The sequence below is a fragment of the Clarias gariepinus genome, chromosome 10, assembly GCF_024256425.1.
Source record: "Clarias gariepinus isolate MV-2021 ecotype Netherlands chromosome 10, CGAR_prim_01v2, whole genome shotgun sequence".
Classification (NCBI taxonomy): Eukaryota; Metazoa; Chordata; class Actinopteri; order Siluriformes; family Clariidae; genus Clarias; species Clarias gariepinus.
Window position 1 is genome coordinate 1,893,746 of NC_071109.1, and position 17,040 is coordinate 1,910,785.

Genomic DNA, 17,040 nt, shown 5'->3' on the forward strand with positions numbered 1-17,040 from the left:
TCCTCTTCATCCTTGACTCTAATGTCTCTTTGTCCTGTGTTGTCTCCGATCTCATCCTTCCTTTTCCTCCACTCAGACCACACACATCCTGAGCCTCCACACTCCATTACTTTCTCTCACAAAAGCTGTCAGCTCCGAGAGTGCCCTGTCTGGTCCTCCCTGTCACTCGGCTGTTACTCTTCTGAGTAAACACATCTAAGCAAAACCTGCTCATCTGTACAACTAATGAGGGCTGGTAGGGGACAAAAAAAACAATAAGGGCTGTGAAATTTAAGAAGATGTAATGAAAGAGTTCCTTGTCTTGGCTAAGACAAGGAAGTTCCTACTACCGAATAATGACAGATGCCAACTTGCTTAAAGGGTCATGATGAAAGTTCTTTGAGCTCTTAGACAAAGAGCAAAGACCTCCGTGAAAGCTATGAAAAAACGCTATGGGTGTGAGTTACTGAGAATCAAGTCTTGGAACCAGTACAATGAATGATATTCTATAGTGGAACAATTGATCACAGGTTCTCCACCTGGTCAGGTTTAGTGCTATTGAGATCATGTAGGCTCATGTCATTTGGGGTTAGACCAGTGGTTCTTCACCGCGTTCCTGCTTATTGTCGTGCTTTGAACCGAATTAAAGCGAACTGGGTCTGATGGAGCTGGGAAATTACTCAGTGGGTCCTCCTGGGCCAGGGTTAAGAATGAAAAAGCGAGAAAGAAAATCTAAAATTCTCAACAGATCTTCCCAGTCTGCTGCCACCACGACCTCACAAGAAGACGAATCAGCAAACAAATACGATATATTTGCCCCAAGTCATGCCACCAGGCACTGTCCCTAATATACTGGTCAGAAACATCTCACACGCTTGTCTTCCATTTGTTTAAAGTCTGATAAGAAGTGAGATTGGATTGGCTCTTGTAAATAGGTATTAGATCATGCTAAATAAGGAGGCGCAAGGATCGCGGCAGGGAACTGTAAATGATCTGCCCTTTTAAAAGTCTAGCTTTTAGTTAAACATTTACACGAGAGGATGGAACGGGTAGAAAAAGGCTGATATACAGTTTGCCAGTTGGCAAATATTTTAGAGAAGCTCTGAAAGCTTTTGACGACCCAAAGTGGGCCTTTGTTTAAACATCAACAACAGGAACAGATGAAGAATTTGAGAGAAAAATAACAGAGCGGACTGATCAACGTTGTTATGCCTGGTGTGGCAGGACTGCCTGGGAAAACTTACTTAAATCATCAGACACCAAACGCAAGCCTTCGCAAAGATTAATCATACTTTTTATTATTACTATTATTATTATTTTAAATATGGTTTGGAAACCACATTCATGACCGTTACATAACATAACAGTTAAAACTATATTCCTTAGCCACTAAATGCTCTAAAACCATGAGAATGTCCTGCTCATGAGTGCAACAACCACAGTTATAATAAGATACCGTAAAGCCCCAGATAAAACATCTACAAGCCATAATTACCATGATGCACTGCTGTAGAATGCGAGGAAGAAATCTCAGGCTGTAGTGGTGTTCTAGTAGACAGGGTGCAGTCTTAATCACCGCCAGGGATGCTGCAGGAGAAAATTAACCAATGTTTGTGTGTTATTGTATAGAAAGAATTTGAAAGAAAACCTTTTTCTTTTTTATTAACAGGAGGCCCAGAGGAGGTTGAACAGTAGCTAGAATCTGGTCCGAGTTGAGAAGGAGGTTCTGATACACCACTTATGATTAACCTGTACAGTATTAGACAGCTCTTTCCATCCAAGTGGAGCGTTTTACCTTAGAGAGGAAAGCTCATGCACCAGGAATGTGTCGCACTCTCGGCCTAATTGCGGCGCACTGAGGTGTATAATCCCAGCCAAAATGACCTTCTGACCTCCCCAACAATAATAGCCGGGGAGATTTTCCAGGCTGCCGTCATAACTCCTGCCTGCACGAGCGTCGCTTTCCATTTCCGACTCGGCCGCACTTCAATTTCCTCCAGGGTTTCGCATGGCACATTTAGGGAGGATTATTCCCTTGAAATGATTTAATAGACACACTCGCCTTTGATGTCTGATGCCTGTCAGGACTTTACGAGTCCCATCTCTTTCTCTGTCTTGCTTGTTTACAGATCTGTTCGAGCGTGTCTTGACAGTTTTATGAATTGGCAAGAGATACTCTCACCTTATGCTGAACAAAGTCACTCTTTATCTTCTTTTCGGTGATTTAGTAGTGGTTCAGGTGCTGAGCTCAGGAGAAAACAGTCACGATTGACGTCTAAAGCCTTACTCGGACGGGACTCGTTTTAAACACGGAGGTGCGGCGATCGAATTATTACTGGAGAACCTCTGGCATTTTAGACCTATCAGAATCTGTCTTGTGGACTGCACATGTATTCGTCTGGAAATATTATATTTAACTGTCTTTAAAATGACCAGTAGAATATATTTATGATTGAATTCCGTGTCTGAAATGCCCAAGCTGATGATGCTAGCTTTTTTTTCTGCAACTAAGGTCACGGCTCCCTGATCACGGCCCGCTGAACGCTAGCGACTGGTCCAGCAGGGAACCTGCTACTTACTAGTGAAAGCATGTCAATTGCAATATTAAGTATACATTAGTACAGTCTACACAGTGTGAGTGTGTCGTATGTCTGCTGGAGAAGCTCTCCAAATTTCATTTTGCACAACACAATGAGGATAAAGGCATTCTATTCGGTCTACAAGACAACAATGATTACATTGTGATTACTCCAGCCTTCTGGTCTCCAGCCTACTCCAGCCTTCAGGGATTTCTCTGTTAACTTTACTCAACAGAGAAATCCCTGAAAAACTAATCCCGTCAGAGTATACCTTATTAGATGTTTGCTGTAGTACATGAATGAACAATAAAGGTTATGCAACTTCACCCATGCTTTTAAAATGTCATATCCCAGATTATGACTGATGACAGGAAAAACTAATATTTGAACAGCTTTCCCATGAAGATGGATTCTCTAGATGAGGTTTATGCAATCAGCGCTCTCAGGTCTGTAAGTGTTGTGTTTTTTCTTTGCACTTTGAGACGGACAGGAGGTGTGTTTTGGCCCAGGGTTCTCCCATTGCAGAAGGTGTGGCTGACTGATGGAGCTTCTATTTATAGAGCGTCGAGGAGGACGGAGAGCGGGAACCTACAATTCTGCTGCCCCTCCAGACCTGACTCACAGCCTTCCTGCGTTTCTTTTGGCACCCTCTCTCAAAACCCATTTAGCGTCCAGTTGGATTGCGGTCAGAATTCCATCTAAGGGGATTCGTCTCGAGAGTGTTTAAAGTGTTGCGTGTCAGAGATGAGCATGCGGTGCATGATACAATGTCGGTCTGGTTCCTGGCACTCGCATAGCTACTGACTTAGACTCCATGTCCTGCTATTGTGTGTTCCCAGAACCATGTGCTCACTTCACCCAAGCTCACATTCCTGTAGCTATTAGCATGTGTCATCATTTTGGAAAGGTTTTTGGAACTGAGTTTGCTGTTAGCTGTTACTGGGCTTAAGTCAAATTGCGAACTTTAATTGTTTTGTTTGCAGAGAAGTTTCTAACTGTAAAACACCCTGTTCCAGCATTTTACAAATTCCTTAACCTACTGTAATGCTGAAGGATTCATCACCGCTATGGTTTTCCACCAGTTTTCTCAGGGTTCTCTTGCAAAAGAATCATAAGGATTGTCCTGAACCAACTGCATCTAAGCAATGTTCCAACTGATGCTTATCTATCTTCCATGTAAGATGATAATCTAGAGCTAATCTAGCAAACCATCATAAATCTTTGCCATGCTGTAAGTGATTGGCCGAGAACCTGTCACTTAATCATCTGTAACTGTTTAGTTCATGTTTTTTTCCCTGAAGTCAAATTTGAAGACAAAATCCCTATAAAGACTTACAAAGACTTTATGATTGAAGACAAAGAAAGTCTTTATCAATGAAAGTCATTCTAAGAACGTAATGCAGAGTAAAGTTTGTAATGTATAATTCTGCTTTAAATGCAGAATATAGGAGCAAACCACTCCAACTCTTCATCATAAATGTTTAACCTACAGTACAAACAGGTTCTTCTGCACAGCCTCTATAAGGTAGACCGCTGTAATCGAGAGAAGTTCTCATCACATGGAGACCACTCACCAACTGCTGCTGAGGATGGCAAGATTACAAAAACAGTAAACTGATGAGACTTTTACCCGCAGTAAAACATTTGAATGGTGTACACATTTTAAAGAATTCCTTATGTGTGGGGTGGCTCAGAGCCAACTGCAGTGATGCCCATTAACATTTAGAAACTGTAACTGCAATAATGTACACACAATTGTTCACCAACACCACTTGCACATTACAGGAACTTGGCTGGGAGTTTTTGCCACATCCCCAGTACCGTCCTGTTCTCGCTCCAAGCCATTTCCACATGTTTGGGCCATTAAATGAGTTCCTGGGAGGCCGGCGTTTCAGACATGAATCAGACAGTCCAATCATGGCTCCAGCCTACTGAGAAACCTTTCTATCTTGATGGTGTCCAAGCTCTACTGAAACACTGGGATAAGTGCATTAGTGTATCAGGGAGTTATATAGAGAAATAAAGGGAGTTTTTACTCTCTGAACTGTGTTCTGTTATTCTGTACAGTCCAAAGTCCAGCTTTGAACGGACCTCATATAAATCTATTCTTTTTCATTTTAAATTTAGTAACTACTGTAGTAATATCATAATGGACTGGAGCAAACCATGGGTGATAATCATGAATAAAAACTTCAGTTTGTTGGTATACAGCATGCACTTTTATTTTTCCATTACATAATTGCGTGTTGATTTAATGATGTGACTCATTTCCCATTTAAGTCTGATGATTGACAGAGTGTGTAGTTGTTTAACAGTCCCAGTTGTTTGAGCAGACCTTGAATAGACTTCCAGAAGTATTTCATGACTCCATCCAGCCGAGACATGCTTCCTGTCAGGGGAACCTGTGACAAGGTGTGAGACGGCGACTTCCCTTTGAGAAGTGTTTGGCCTTCAAAACTGCGATGTGTTTGTTTGGGTCTGTGGTAAGGTGTGTGTTTACTTCATGTGAAAATTGCCTGATGCCAAAGCGATAAATTGGTTTTTCCATATTCAACAATCCGCATGGTTGAAAATGATAACCTAAGGTAATGGTAGGTCTTGTAATACTGTTGTCACGCTTATGACACAGTGTGACGAGGCAACTTTCGGTCTGGCTGCCTTCCTTTCTGAGAAGCGTTTGGCTAAATTGCAGTGTGTTTATCGATGTCTTTCTCGTGCACTGGGGAACTTTGTCAAAAATAGCCCGGATCACAGTGACGCCAAAGTGGATTTGAGATTGTAAAGCCATGTTGTCTTCGAGCAACCGCTAGCCCTACTGACTTTAAGCACCATTTTTATCCAGTACTGTTGCTAAATTAGCATAATTACATGTCTTATAATACTGCTTTTGAGAAGGTACGATTTTTGCCAAAGTAAAAACCAAGCAGCTCATTTGTCAGTGTTTCTGGGTGTCCAAGCAGAAGCAGACAATGCCAGCTCAGAATGACAGATATACGGCTTGCTATTGCATGTCATGCTGTGTCTGTCTACCCTGTAGCACTTCCTTTTTTTTTAAAGCTCCCTGAACTCTTTAACACTTAAAATAACATTAGTTAACCATGATCATTCTTATCAACACATGTAGCTAAACATAACATTAAAGTATAAAAAATAAAGTGTTCTATGGATGCTTGCCTTTTCTCAATGGAAAAAGCTCTGCTGTTAGGATTTCTGTAGAACTCCTTTAAAGTTCTACATGGACATCAACATTTACCAACATGCATAATCTTCACACAAAAGAAAAACAAACCTATAACCAACATAAAACAGAACATTTCGCACAGGTTTGGAAACATTTTTGGAAAAGTTTATATATCCTTCGACAGATCTATCTACAGTTGAGCCCTACATATGGAGTCCAACAGAGCACTTGAAGAACCAACATGGAATACCTGATGTGTGTGTACTTTTTCTGCTTAGTCAATCTTCTTGAAGAGCTCTATGTGTGTTGGATTTGGATCTGAAGTAAAACTGCTATGGTTTGTCTTTCAAGAAGAGCCCTTAAATGTTCTACAGAAAAACTCTATGAAAGTGTTTCCACAACCAGGAAAATAGAATATCTGGAAACGGTGATACATTGTTCTTTTGCTTTGGGAGAACTACAAGAAATAGACTGTTTCGGTCTCCAGGGGCTTGTTTAGGGAAAGTTTCCATTCTTCTAATTTGAAGGAAATCCCACACACAAGCACAATCCAATAATTTTGTTTATGGAATGAGATCACATACCTTTAGGAACCCCAGAAGGACATGCCAAAGAACCTTCATGCTTGGAGATGAAAAAGTCCAGGATTTAACTTTTGCCAATGTACCATAAATTAAATTTTGGAAATGAAAAAAAAAAATGGAAATCCATGTTCTTAAATAACAAAAAAAATATATAGCTATACCAAACATGGCATGCTTTTTGCTTTAAGATGTTTGCTTTAAATTGCATAGCAAATGTGGTACACAAATGTGTGTAGTTCTGTTCTGGAAATCATTTGACTGTAAATGAAGTTATAATCCAAATGTCTTTGGATAAAGGATGCACTTTTTAGAGATTACAGCTGATCAAAGATTATTGATATTAGCAGAATCTCAATGAAATCTGTTGAGGTGGTTATTGCAGAAGATCAGATGTGTGTATTTCAGGCTATCAATTGTACATGCTAAAAAATTATTGTACATCATTTGTACATCATTTGTTATGATCTACAATCATTTGTAGATGTTTGGAGGCTATATTGATGTGAAGGTAAAGGTTGGGAGAAAGTGTTAATGTTCACAAATGGTACTTCTTCAAGTTACAAACAAGAGCGCTCAGTTATGTCCAAATTTTAGACCTTCATGATGTTTCTCTACAATTATGTTACTCTAACTGGAGGTACAAAAAAGACCCCCGAACAACAAGGATACGTTCTTAACATAATCACTCTTGATTGTTGATCATCTCAGAGTTCCTCTTCACTGAGACTCGTTTTTCTGTTAAAACAGCAGAGCTCTGTTTCTCTGTGGTCAGCCTCATCGCTAAACACACTCCACCTAAATAAGCAATCACTCACTTTCACCACTTCACCCGGGAGCGGAGGAAAAACCAGCTTCAGCCATAAAAACCCCAGGAAAAGCCTTTGGAAAACAGTAAAGGTTTGAGTGAAGAGCCTGTTAAAATAGCGCCTAGCTCTGGAAACGGGGCACAATCATATTCCCATGGAGGACGATGGAGAAGCTGTTGTTGAGGAGTTCAAGCTTGAGATGTCAAATATTTCTTATGAATATAATAAAAAAGTAAAAGAAGTCTTCTTGCCCTTAGGTGACTTCTCAAGAACCCTCAATAACCTTCCTTATTTCCACAGTCATAGAAGGTCCATAATTAGATGTTGGAAAGTAAGATTGAGGCAGATCTTAGACATCACTCAAACGTTATTGACCTTTCTGGCCTCTAGTGACCCTGTGGGTTCATTATGGAGCTGGAATGAGGTGGGTTGCTAAAAATAAAGCAGCACCTTGTCTCCCTTCCATCAACCAGTGATGCTAGCTAATAATCCTTCCAGATTGTTAGCTGTTGAGTGATAGAAGAGTCCTTGCTTTTGCAAGTATCAGCAAGCTTATTAATAAAACCGGGAGAGAAAATCAGCACAAACAAGGGTAACATGTTCATCTGCGAGTTTGTGAAGAATCTGTGTGGACTGTTTTATAAGAAGCTAATCAACCTGGAATTAATTTACATCCACAAACATTTTCCTCAAAGGATACAACTTGTATACATTCCTTGATCTCATTCCATGAAGACAATTATTGGGATTCTCTTTAAATTCTAACTTAACTTTTTCCTAAGCAAGTCCTTGAAGACATGAGACAAGCTAAAGAACAATGTATCACCAGATGTTCCATGTTTTTTTATGTTCTTGGTTGCCCATATCACCAAGCCAGCACAAAAGGATTTCTCCAAGAGGACTGATTAAGTACACACGCACTGATTAAGAACACACTGTTGAGCTCCAGGTTCAAATCAAGTTGCCAATGTTGGGCCCTTGAGCAAGGCCCTTAACCCTCAACCGCTCAGATGTATAATGATATAAATTGTAAGTCGCTCTGGATAAGGGTGTCTGCCAAATGCCATAAATGAGCTTCATGTTTAAGGTTTTAGATGGATCTTTAATCTTTTAAGACTTGTTTGCAGTAGGAAGCACACCTGTACTAAATGTTCTATGTTCCTCCATGCTGCTTGTTTAAAAAAACTTCTGCTAAGAGAATTTTACATGGATCACTTCAGAGTTCTGGCTTCCTAATTAGGAATTGAAATCTACATCCAGATTTATCTAAATTGTCATGGCAATGTCTACTAGTAAATAAATAAGCATGTTTAATTGAGTTATTCCTAATTCCTTGGTAGCTTTAAGATTAGTTTTTATGTTGAACATGCCATCGCACTAAACCCGTCTCACCCAGGCTGTTCGTTTATTCGCCTCTAATTACACGTTCCTGGTGGAGTTTTTGTACTCGGACACTTCTCTCGCTCCGAGTAACCGAGTCTGTCTCAGGTCTGTTTTGCCCCCCCTCCCCATACCCCTCCCCAGCTCACCCCACCCCACCTCCGACCCCACCAAACACGCACAGATGCAACCAATTTGGAACACCTTGTTGTCAGAGCTACACAACACAGTGGGATTCATTATTTCATGCCGGGGTTTATACCTCACGAGATCAATTCATCAGCTCTGATCTTGTGCATGACGTCAAAGGGATTTTGTCGGAGGAAGGCAGAGGAATAAGATCAGGTTAACTCCTTTTAAGGGGGGTAAATATTTTTCTGGGTTGCTATGCATAAGGCTGTCTGAGCATATGGGTTGTTTTAGAATTAGAAAAAGCTCTCTGCGAACATGTTGTATTGGAGTGTGTGTGTGTGTGGGTGTTATATATGGAAATTTTCAGTTTATTGGTTACTGTAGAATTTACAACCTAGCAGAGCAGATTATGTCTTTTTGGCATTCCTAACGAGCAAGATGACTTAAATTACCCAAAGGTCTCTAAAAGGACATCTTCCTACCCTAACATTCAATGCCTCGCTATGACTGCATGAGGACACCACATTTTCTTCCAACTACTGTACGTCCTTGTAAGATCCTCATATCAGGAATGTTGTGTGTTACTATTCAGAAAAACTTCATCCTGTTTAAAGACATCGATCATGTTCACACGTTGCAAAATGCTAATAATCAGGAAGTAAAAACAAGTGGAAACACAGTACATAAGGTACATAACATCTGAGTTCGGACTGTGAAGACCTGATGAGATTTGTGCAGAGGAACTTTGCTTTGTGTCCAAGATTCCATCAGAAAACCATCTAATATGATATACGTCTCAGCAGACGAGACTTCACATGTCCGTTATGTGACAGAATGGAAAAGCATCACACATGCACAAGTTGTTAATGGTTTCCATTCCACATTATTCATGACAGCAAGGAGATGAAGAGAGGGTGAGAGAGAGAGAGAGAGGACGCGAGTCGCAAGAACATTTAGAAGCAGAAGAAAGATTAGAAACAAATCCATTATTTAAAGTATGTTTTCTTTCTTTAAATAATGTCCCAAACAAGTGACATTTCCCGTTCATGACGGACAGACTTGCAACATATCGCAAAATATCTGTCTCAATATTCATGATTTCAGTGTGAAGCCTAATAGAATATGTTAATTCGAGTCATTAGTATGCTCTCATGCTCTACGGTGCATTGTAATGTCGGCCGGTGTGGGGTTGTGTTCATACTTTATACAGGGATGACTTTGAAAGTATGATGAAATTATGTTAAAACCACGCGCCGCGGTTTCTCGTCTAGAATAACGATCCATCTGCTCTGCTGCTATTTTATTTTTCAACCTTGAAACCGTCCTTGTTCTGGAAACACTTTTGTGTCTTTGGATTCGAGGCGCCCTCTTTCAGCCACGCTGACCCCATTCACAGCTCTCCTTTATTTCGCGAGCGTCCTTTATCAGCCACCATGACGTCCATTACACAGCCGTAACCATGACAACAAGCTTTTCACTCTCCTCCTGTGCTTACAGTAAAGACTCAGCAAATGCCTTTTGAATGAGGAATTTGCTCAAATCCTCTGGTGAATTGCAATGGAGATGCACTGGATGTGAGATTTTAATGGGAGACTAAAGGACCTTACTGGGTTACTCACTGAGCTGTAGTGGAATTCTGTTGGGTTCCAGTCGTATTTGGGTCGCTATTAGTTCCATAGTGCTCCTGTTTAATGTTTTTATTTATTTTTATTTAATTTTTTTGTGGGGGGGGGGGGGGGGGGGGGGGCATTAAGATTTGGTTCTTGTTAGACGTGTATCATTATAGAGTAAACTGAAATCTGTTTTTTTTTTTTTGGTGTTCCTCTTCATGTTGGACTTTTCATTTATTGAATTATGGTTCTGTAGATTCTTTTGGGTCTCTGGTGTATTTTGGAATTTCCAAAATCCAAACATCTCCTATTGTATTGTATTTTTATGTTTTATCCATTAAAACATGGTCCAAGTCTACATAATTTAGAACTATTGTTGTTGGGCTATTGTGTGCTATCTATTAGAATGTTTTTATATAGTTCTCTAACGTTCCTGATTGATTATTTTTAATTGGTTACACATTAAAATATGGTTTAATTGGGTTCCAAATGTATATTAAGGGGTTGTCTAATAAATTAAGTTTTTAAAATGTTCTATATGGTTGTTGTTGGATGTTTGTGGGGTCTAATTCTTTAGGTGGCTTGTTAAAGTTTTTTATCCTTATGTACAAAAATCAGGTCTAATTCTATGGTGTTCTTGTTGGATATTACTGTAAGTTTGGACATTATTGTGTTCTCGGTGAACAATAGATTCATCATTTATTGAAATATGTTTCTTTTAGATTCTTTTTGGTCCCTGCTTTTTCATGCATTATCCATTTGAATAATATAAGTCTACTTAATGTAGAATTTTTGTTTTTGGACTGTTTCATGCTATTTAATGAATTGATCATGTGCTGCTCTGTGGTGCTCATGGGGGATTTTTCAGATGGGTTATCTATCGAAATATGGTTGATTTCTGCTGGGTCCTAATTGTAATTTAATTGGTCATCTATAAATTGGCCTCTAAAATTTGGTTCTTTTAAGGGTTCCTGTGTAGGGTTCCTGTTGAATATTTATGAGGTACTCATACAGTACTGATAGAAATAATCTTCTTGTTTAACCTGTATGGGATATTTAATGAAATGTGGTTGATTTCTACTGGCTTCCATCTGTGGTTCAGTAAGCCTCTACAGGATTTGGGTGGGAGATCCAATGAAATATCATCAAATTTTGATAGTGTACTTACTGAACTTTAGTTATATGAATAAATATGGAGTTCCTAAGAGCATTAATAATACATTTGGGTTATCTATTTAAATAGTTATGTAGAGTTCCTACTCAATATATTTTTAAATTCTATAAGGATTGTGTTTCATTTCATATGATAGAAATCCATATAATTTTCATGGGTTTCCCTCTGAAATATGTTTTTACTCTAATTCTTCAGAGTTCTTGTTGAACTTATATGATACTTTATTCAAAATATTTGAAAATGAACACACTCCTTTTGTAAAACGTGCTTGGTGAATAAACCTGACCCAGGTTGTTTCCTATCTGATTGGCGCAGAAGCCAGCCGTGCCCGCCGTCATGCCCGTGGCTCTGCACAGCGTGGAGGTTCTGAGTGAAACCGTGTCTGAATTCAGCACAGTGGAGGAGGTCCTGAAATACCTGGAGCCTGATCGCTGGCAGCTCGACCTGGAGGAGCTTTACAAACCCACGTGGCACGTCCTGGGCAAGTCCTTCATCCACCAGAAGAAAACCAGAGGTAAGAATAATGCAGGGAACTGATCGTTCAGGGCTCTTGGAGTTATAATTTCCAGAGGTTTTTATCATGACCTGATCATTAATCTTTTTTTTTTTTTTATTATTATTATTTCTAGTTAGTAAATATAAATCTGATCTTTAAGAATAAATTGGAATTTTTAGTTGTTTTTGATCCTGTGACACTTTAATGTTATGTCTTTGTCATATACTAGGATGTTAATATTAATAAAATGTACTTGTTTCACTTTTCTAATGCTGATGCAATGTTTCTGATGTGATGTCGCTCACTTTCAATGAAAAATTCCATCAATTTCAAAAAAGCAAACAAATAAGTAACATTCTGGGCTCACAGTAAAACTCTAGATTCGTCCCAGTTTGGAATAAAAAATTCCTGAGTAATAAGGATCAGCTGAGGAAGTGTTTGATTTACAGATCCTGACTCTGGACTCAGACATTTTGGAACTTGCTACGTCTCAGGCCAACAATAAAAGCTAAAGTAAACAGCTGTCTAAGTTCTGTGTGTGTGTGTGTGTGTGTGTGTGTTAAGGCGTGGTGGATCTGAACCTGCTCCGGGAGGAGGTCCGACTCTACAGCTGCACTCCTCGTAATTACTCGGTGTCCCTGCGTGAGGAGCTGAAGAGGACGGACGTGATCTTTTGGCCCAGCTGTCTGCTGGTGAAGCGATGTGGTGGAAACTGCGCCTGCTGCTCGAACAACTGCTTCGAGTGTCAGTGCACGCCCACTAAAATCACCAAAAAATATCACGAGGTACAATACAGACTCCAGTGAGCTCTCGGGTTCCCAAAAGCAATGCAAGAATGAGGACGTCTTAAACCTTAACATGGGTGTGGGGAATTAGATATTAGCTAAACTGTTTTAAAACAGTGCCTCCAGTGGTGAAAGCTTATAACTGATTCTGTTACATGTATCAATTTAATTGCTTTTGCAAAGTTATAACATGTTAGGTCTTTTCAAAAATGATTTTGCAAAAAAGTTAAGAAAATGAACGAATGATGTACAATATATTTTTTATTGTATCCCGACTTGCAATATCTATAAAGCGAAGCAGACCGAACCTAGTTCTTTTATGCCAAATTTTTTGGTTTTGGGGCATTGTGTGGGAATCGAACCCTGGCCTTTAAGGAATGTTTTTTTTTTTTTTTGGCCTTTTGTGTCCCTTTAGAGGCTCAATACTTAATACAAAGCTAAAAAATGTTTTAAAAAAAAGTCTCTACTGGGGAAAACATCGTCATCACTACTGTTGGTTTGAGGACTGGAGATCACATGACAATCACATGACTTTTAAAGTTATTGTGAGAAAATTGTTCACACTACAACAAAAAAAATGATTATTATTAAGTGCGGGTTCAGAAAGATTTACTGAAAGGTGCTTAAAAATTACACTGCAGGAGAACTCATGACGGTTCTCACAAAAAGGTATGTTTATTTACAGTATCTAATATTTATTCAGTCTTGACTAGAATATTTATTTCTAGACGAGACTGAGTTCATGTAGTCGATCTTAATGCAAAACGAGGATTTTCTTTTAATCTCATAAAAACTTTTTAACAGATACAGTTTTGCACTCATGTTGTTATATCAAAGCGAGGCAGACATAACCTAGTTCTTTTACGTCTAATTTTTTTTCACATATTTTTTCGCTTCATCTTTCGTTATTGAGCAAAATTCAGTTTCACAGATAAAAATGTAGTTATTTTATAAAATGTCATTACTGCTGTAGTCCTGAGACTCTTGTGCCCTTTATCTTCAGCTTCATGTTCCAAACTCAGATAATTTAATGTTCTACAGTAAATGTCTGTATTATGTTTTTCCAATATTTAAATGACAAGCTGAGTTTTTTTATTTTTTTTTTGCTTTATATTAAGTATTGAGCCTCTGAAGGGACACAAAAGGAAAAAAAAACTTCCTTAAAGAAATATGTAGAAAAAAATAGTTTTATGAGATTTTACATCGCTGACTTAGTGGTCGTACCCTCACCTGCCAATGCGGACGGCCAGGGTTCGATGCAGTGGCACACCAAACGCACCTCTACAGCCCAATCACGGGCGTCTGTGATCTCACGTAAGCGTAAGGAGCGGATAGCGATGTGTGTTTATTGCTGCTAGAACCGACTGGTTTCATGGACGTTCTCTTTATGCTTATTTGTATATGTTGTAATGTTAGTTTTCCGCACGCTCTATCACACTCTATCTCTGTGTTACTGACTCAGACTCACAGCGTCTCGTTTCTGTCTCTCTCTCGTCTCGGTTGAAGGTCCTGATGCTGAAGTACAGGCCAGGTCGGGGGTCGCAGAAGACGCTGACGGACGTGGCGCTGGAGCATCATGAGGAGTGCAACTGCGAGTGCAAGAACAACTGAATGAGGAGCTCTCATGAGGAAATATTTATTCGATTAACTTTACGATTGAATGGAGACACAAACATGTTTTTTTGTATCTGGACTCCAGTGTTGTTCATCTCACAGATCTGTGGAACAAAACCACATGATGGACCTTTTAACATTTTCAATATGGACAAAAGTTTTTTAAGAACCTTTGCTTCTAATTACGCTGTTTTTTCTTTCTGACGTTCTTCATCCTTCTCCAAGTCTCAGTGGATTCTGTTAATGACGCTTTCGATAGCATGAACCTCTTCCCTGGAGGTCACTGAGGACCAGAAGAGAACCTCCAACTTTTACTGAACTTACTTTATTAGTAAAATAAAAATAAGGAGGGCAGAGAGACATACTCTACATGTCTTTGTTCTTCATGCCGTCTTCACGTTACATTTGGCTTTTTATGGAAAATAAAACTGTCTCTTGGTTTGTGTTTGAAATGGAGGTTCAGGGAAAGAAAAGAGAGCTAAATGTCTGATTCTGAGTGTCCTTTCTTAAGCTCGTTCATCAAACGTCCAACGCTGGGGTTCGAGATGAGTGAGGAGACCTGGACAAGCTCTTTTTTTTTAGATTTTTTTCAGTGATGTACTGTAAATAGCCTTCCTGTTCTGGTTTTCTTTGGTTGTGTATCGTTGTTTTTATCAGTCATGTGCCTCGTGTCACACAATTTTACACTCGTTCCTCGTTATTTCACTTTTAATCAGTAACGAGTCCCTCACAGCAAAATCCACAGTGTCGAATGAGCTCTTATAGGATCGGGGAGAAGAAAAAGTTCTCAGTTGTTTTTTTTAACCCTAAAACTTGACTCTTGTTTAGAATTTAATAAAATGAATCAGGCAACACTAATTATAACACAGAGCAGCATAAAAGATAAAGATCACATTGAAATAAAATTATAATGCACAGTTTTAAGGAGCCATAAACTTATTGAATAATTTACATAATTGAACTAAGGAGAGAAAAGCGACATTTTAAAAGCACGATAAACTAAAGAGCTAGCATGCTAACACAGGTACGTTTAAAAATGTTATTTTTATGTACTTATAGCCTCCTGTTACTGATGAAACACACAAAAAAGAAAAACAGAGGTGGTAGACCATGACACTCTGACCACATTTAAGTACTTTCACTGGTTAGTTCACTAGTTAGTAAGTTGAAACTAGAAAATAGCTAGTCAGTTTAATAAAACATGATGTTAAAGTCTCTACTGCAGAAAACATCATCATCATCATCATCATCATCACGTCTACTGGTTTGAGGACTGGAGATCACATCACAATCACAGGACTTTAAAATTATTGTGGGAAAATTGTTCACACTACAACAAAAATTAAAAAGATCAATAAACTTTCAGGTGCGAATTAAGGAAGATTTACTGTAAAGGATTTACTGAACGGTGCTTAAAAATTACACTGCAGGGGAATTCATGACGGTTCTCACAAAAAGGTATATTTATTTATTTAATATTTCTAGAGGAGATTGAGTTCATGTAGTCGATCTTAATGCAGAACAAGGAATTTCTTTTAACCTCATACAAACTTTTAAACAGATACAGTTTTGCAATCATGTTGTTATATCAATAATCATCATCATGATTCAGAAATAAATTATACACGAGTGACTGAGACTGAGAAATAACATACGACAAATATTGTGCACTTAAAAGTAAAAATATACAAGGAAACAGAGGTCAAAAGCATGCATAATATAATGACTGTTTGTGTTTGTTTGTTTGTTTGTTTGTTTACTTGACTCCGCCCTTTACCACCCAGGAGCCTTTAATTCAGTTCTCTAAGAGTTCACTCGACACTCTGAGTTTTGCTGTGTACAGATACAGACTTAAAGATCACCAAACAAACTCTTAAAAGTTAAAGTGATGTCATAAAATGTAATCATTCAAAAACTAACAATCATTACACGTCTATAACCTGAGCTTTACAGTTAAACACTAATCACATCTCATTCTTCCCTCGATTCTTCTTTTCTCTTTTTTTGTTTTTTGTTTGTTTTGTGTTTTTTATTTTATTTTTATTTTATAAATCTCACTGGAAGTTTTATTATTTCTGTTAAATCATCCTGTAAAATGTCTCACGGTTGTATATGTGCTTTCTAACCGCAGTCTTTTGTGTAATCTGTTATTTAACTTCATGTGCAACACGGTCTAAAGTAACCGATCTGTCGCTTCGTATTTTATTGTGTTTATGTTCTATGTGTGTGTGTGTGTGTGTGTGTGTGTGTGTTTTGTTGCTGTTGTTGTTTTTTTTATCCCTGAAATTTCTCTGGATTGTTTAAAACATTAAACATACCTTCAGACTCCACTCTGACGTCCTCAAGGACTCGACCCGAGATATGAATATGAAAATAGTTATTTACATAAATACATGAATAGTCACTTAGGTTTATGGTTTTAAAAAAAAATAAAAGGAAAAACAGCTTTATGTTGCAGTTTGTCTTCAAACTATGCATCATTGTTTTAAAAAGATGATGAAGTCATGTCTGTAAACATGTAGGGATGAGAACCACGGGGGGGACGCGATACAATATTATCATCATGCTGGTTTAATTAATATTGTGATTCGGTAAGTGTCACGATTTTATTAATATCCCAATTCAAGATACATTTTTTTCTGTTTTTTTTTACAATTATAAGACCTTTTAAAACCTTTATATCTTTTTAGCATCTTCATGTAGCATGTGCCTTATAGCAT

At 38.5% G+C, this 17,040-nt stretch overlaps 1 protein-coding gene across 1 annotated transcript in view; it reads left to right on the forward strand.

Moving 5' to 3' along the window:
• The window catches only part of pdgfc (platelet derived growth factor c), a 63,805-nt gene extending 47,299 nt beyond the window's left edge, over positions 1-16,506 (forward strand). The window contains exons 4-6 of the mRNA XM_053505133.1: positions 11,741-11,939; positions 12,486-12,706; positions 14,213-16,506. Of these exons, the coding sequence (XP_053361108.1) occupies positions 11,741-11,939; positions 12,486-12,706; positions 14,213-14,317 (525 nt within the window). The 3' untranslated portion in view covers positions 14,318-16,506. The remainder of the gene's footprint in view (positions 1-11,740; positions 11,940-12,485; positions 12,707-14,212) is intronic.
• The last annotated feature ends 534 nt before the right edge of the window (positions 16,507-17,040 follow it).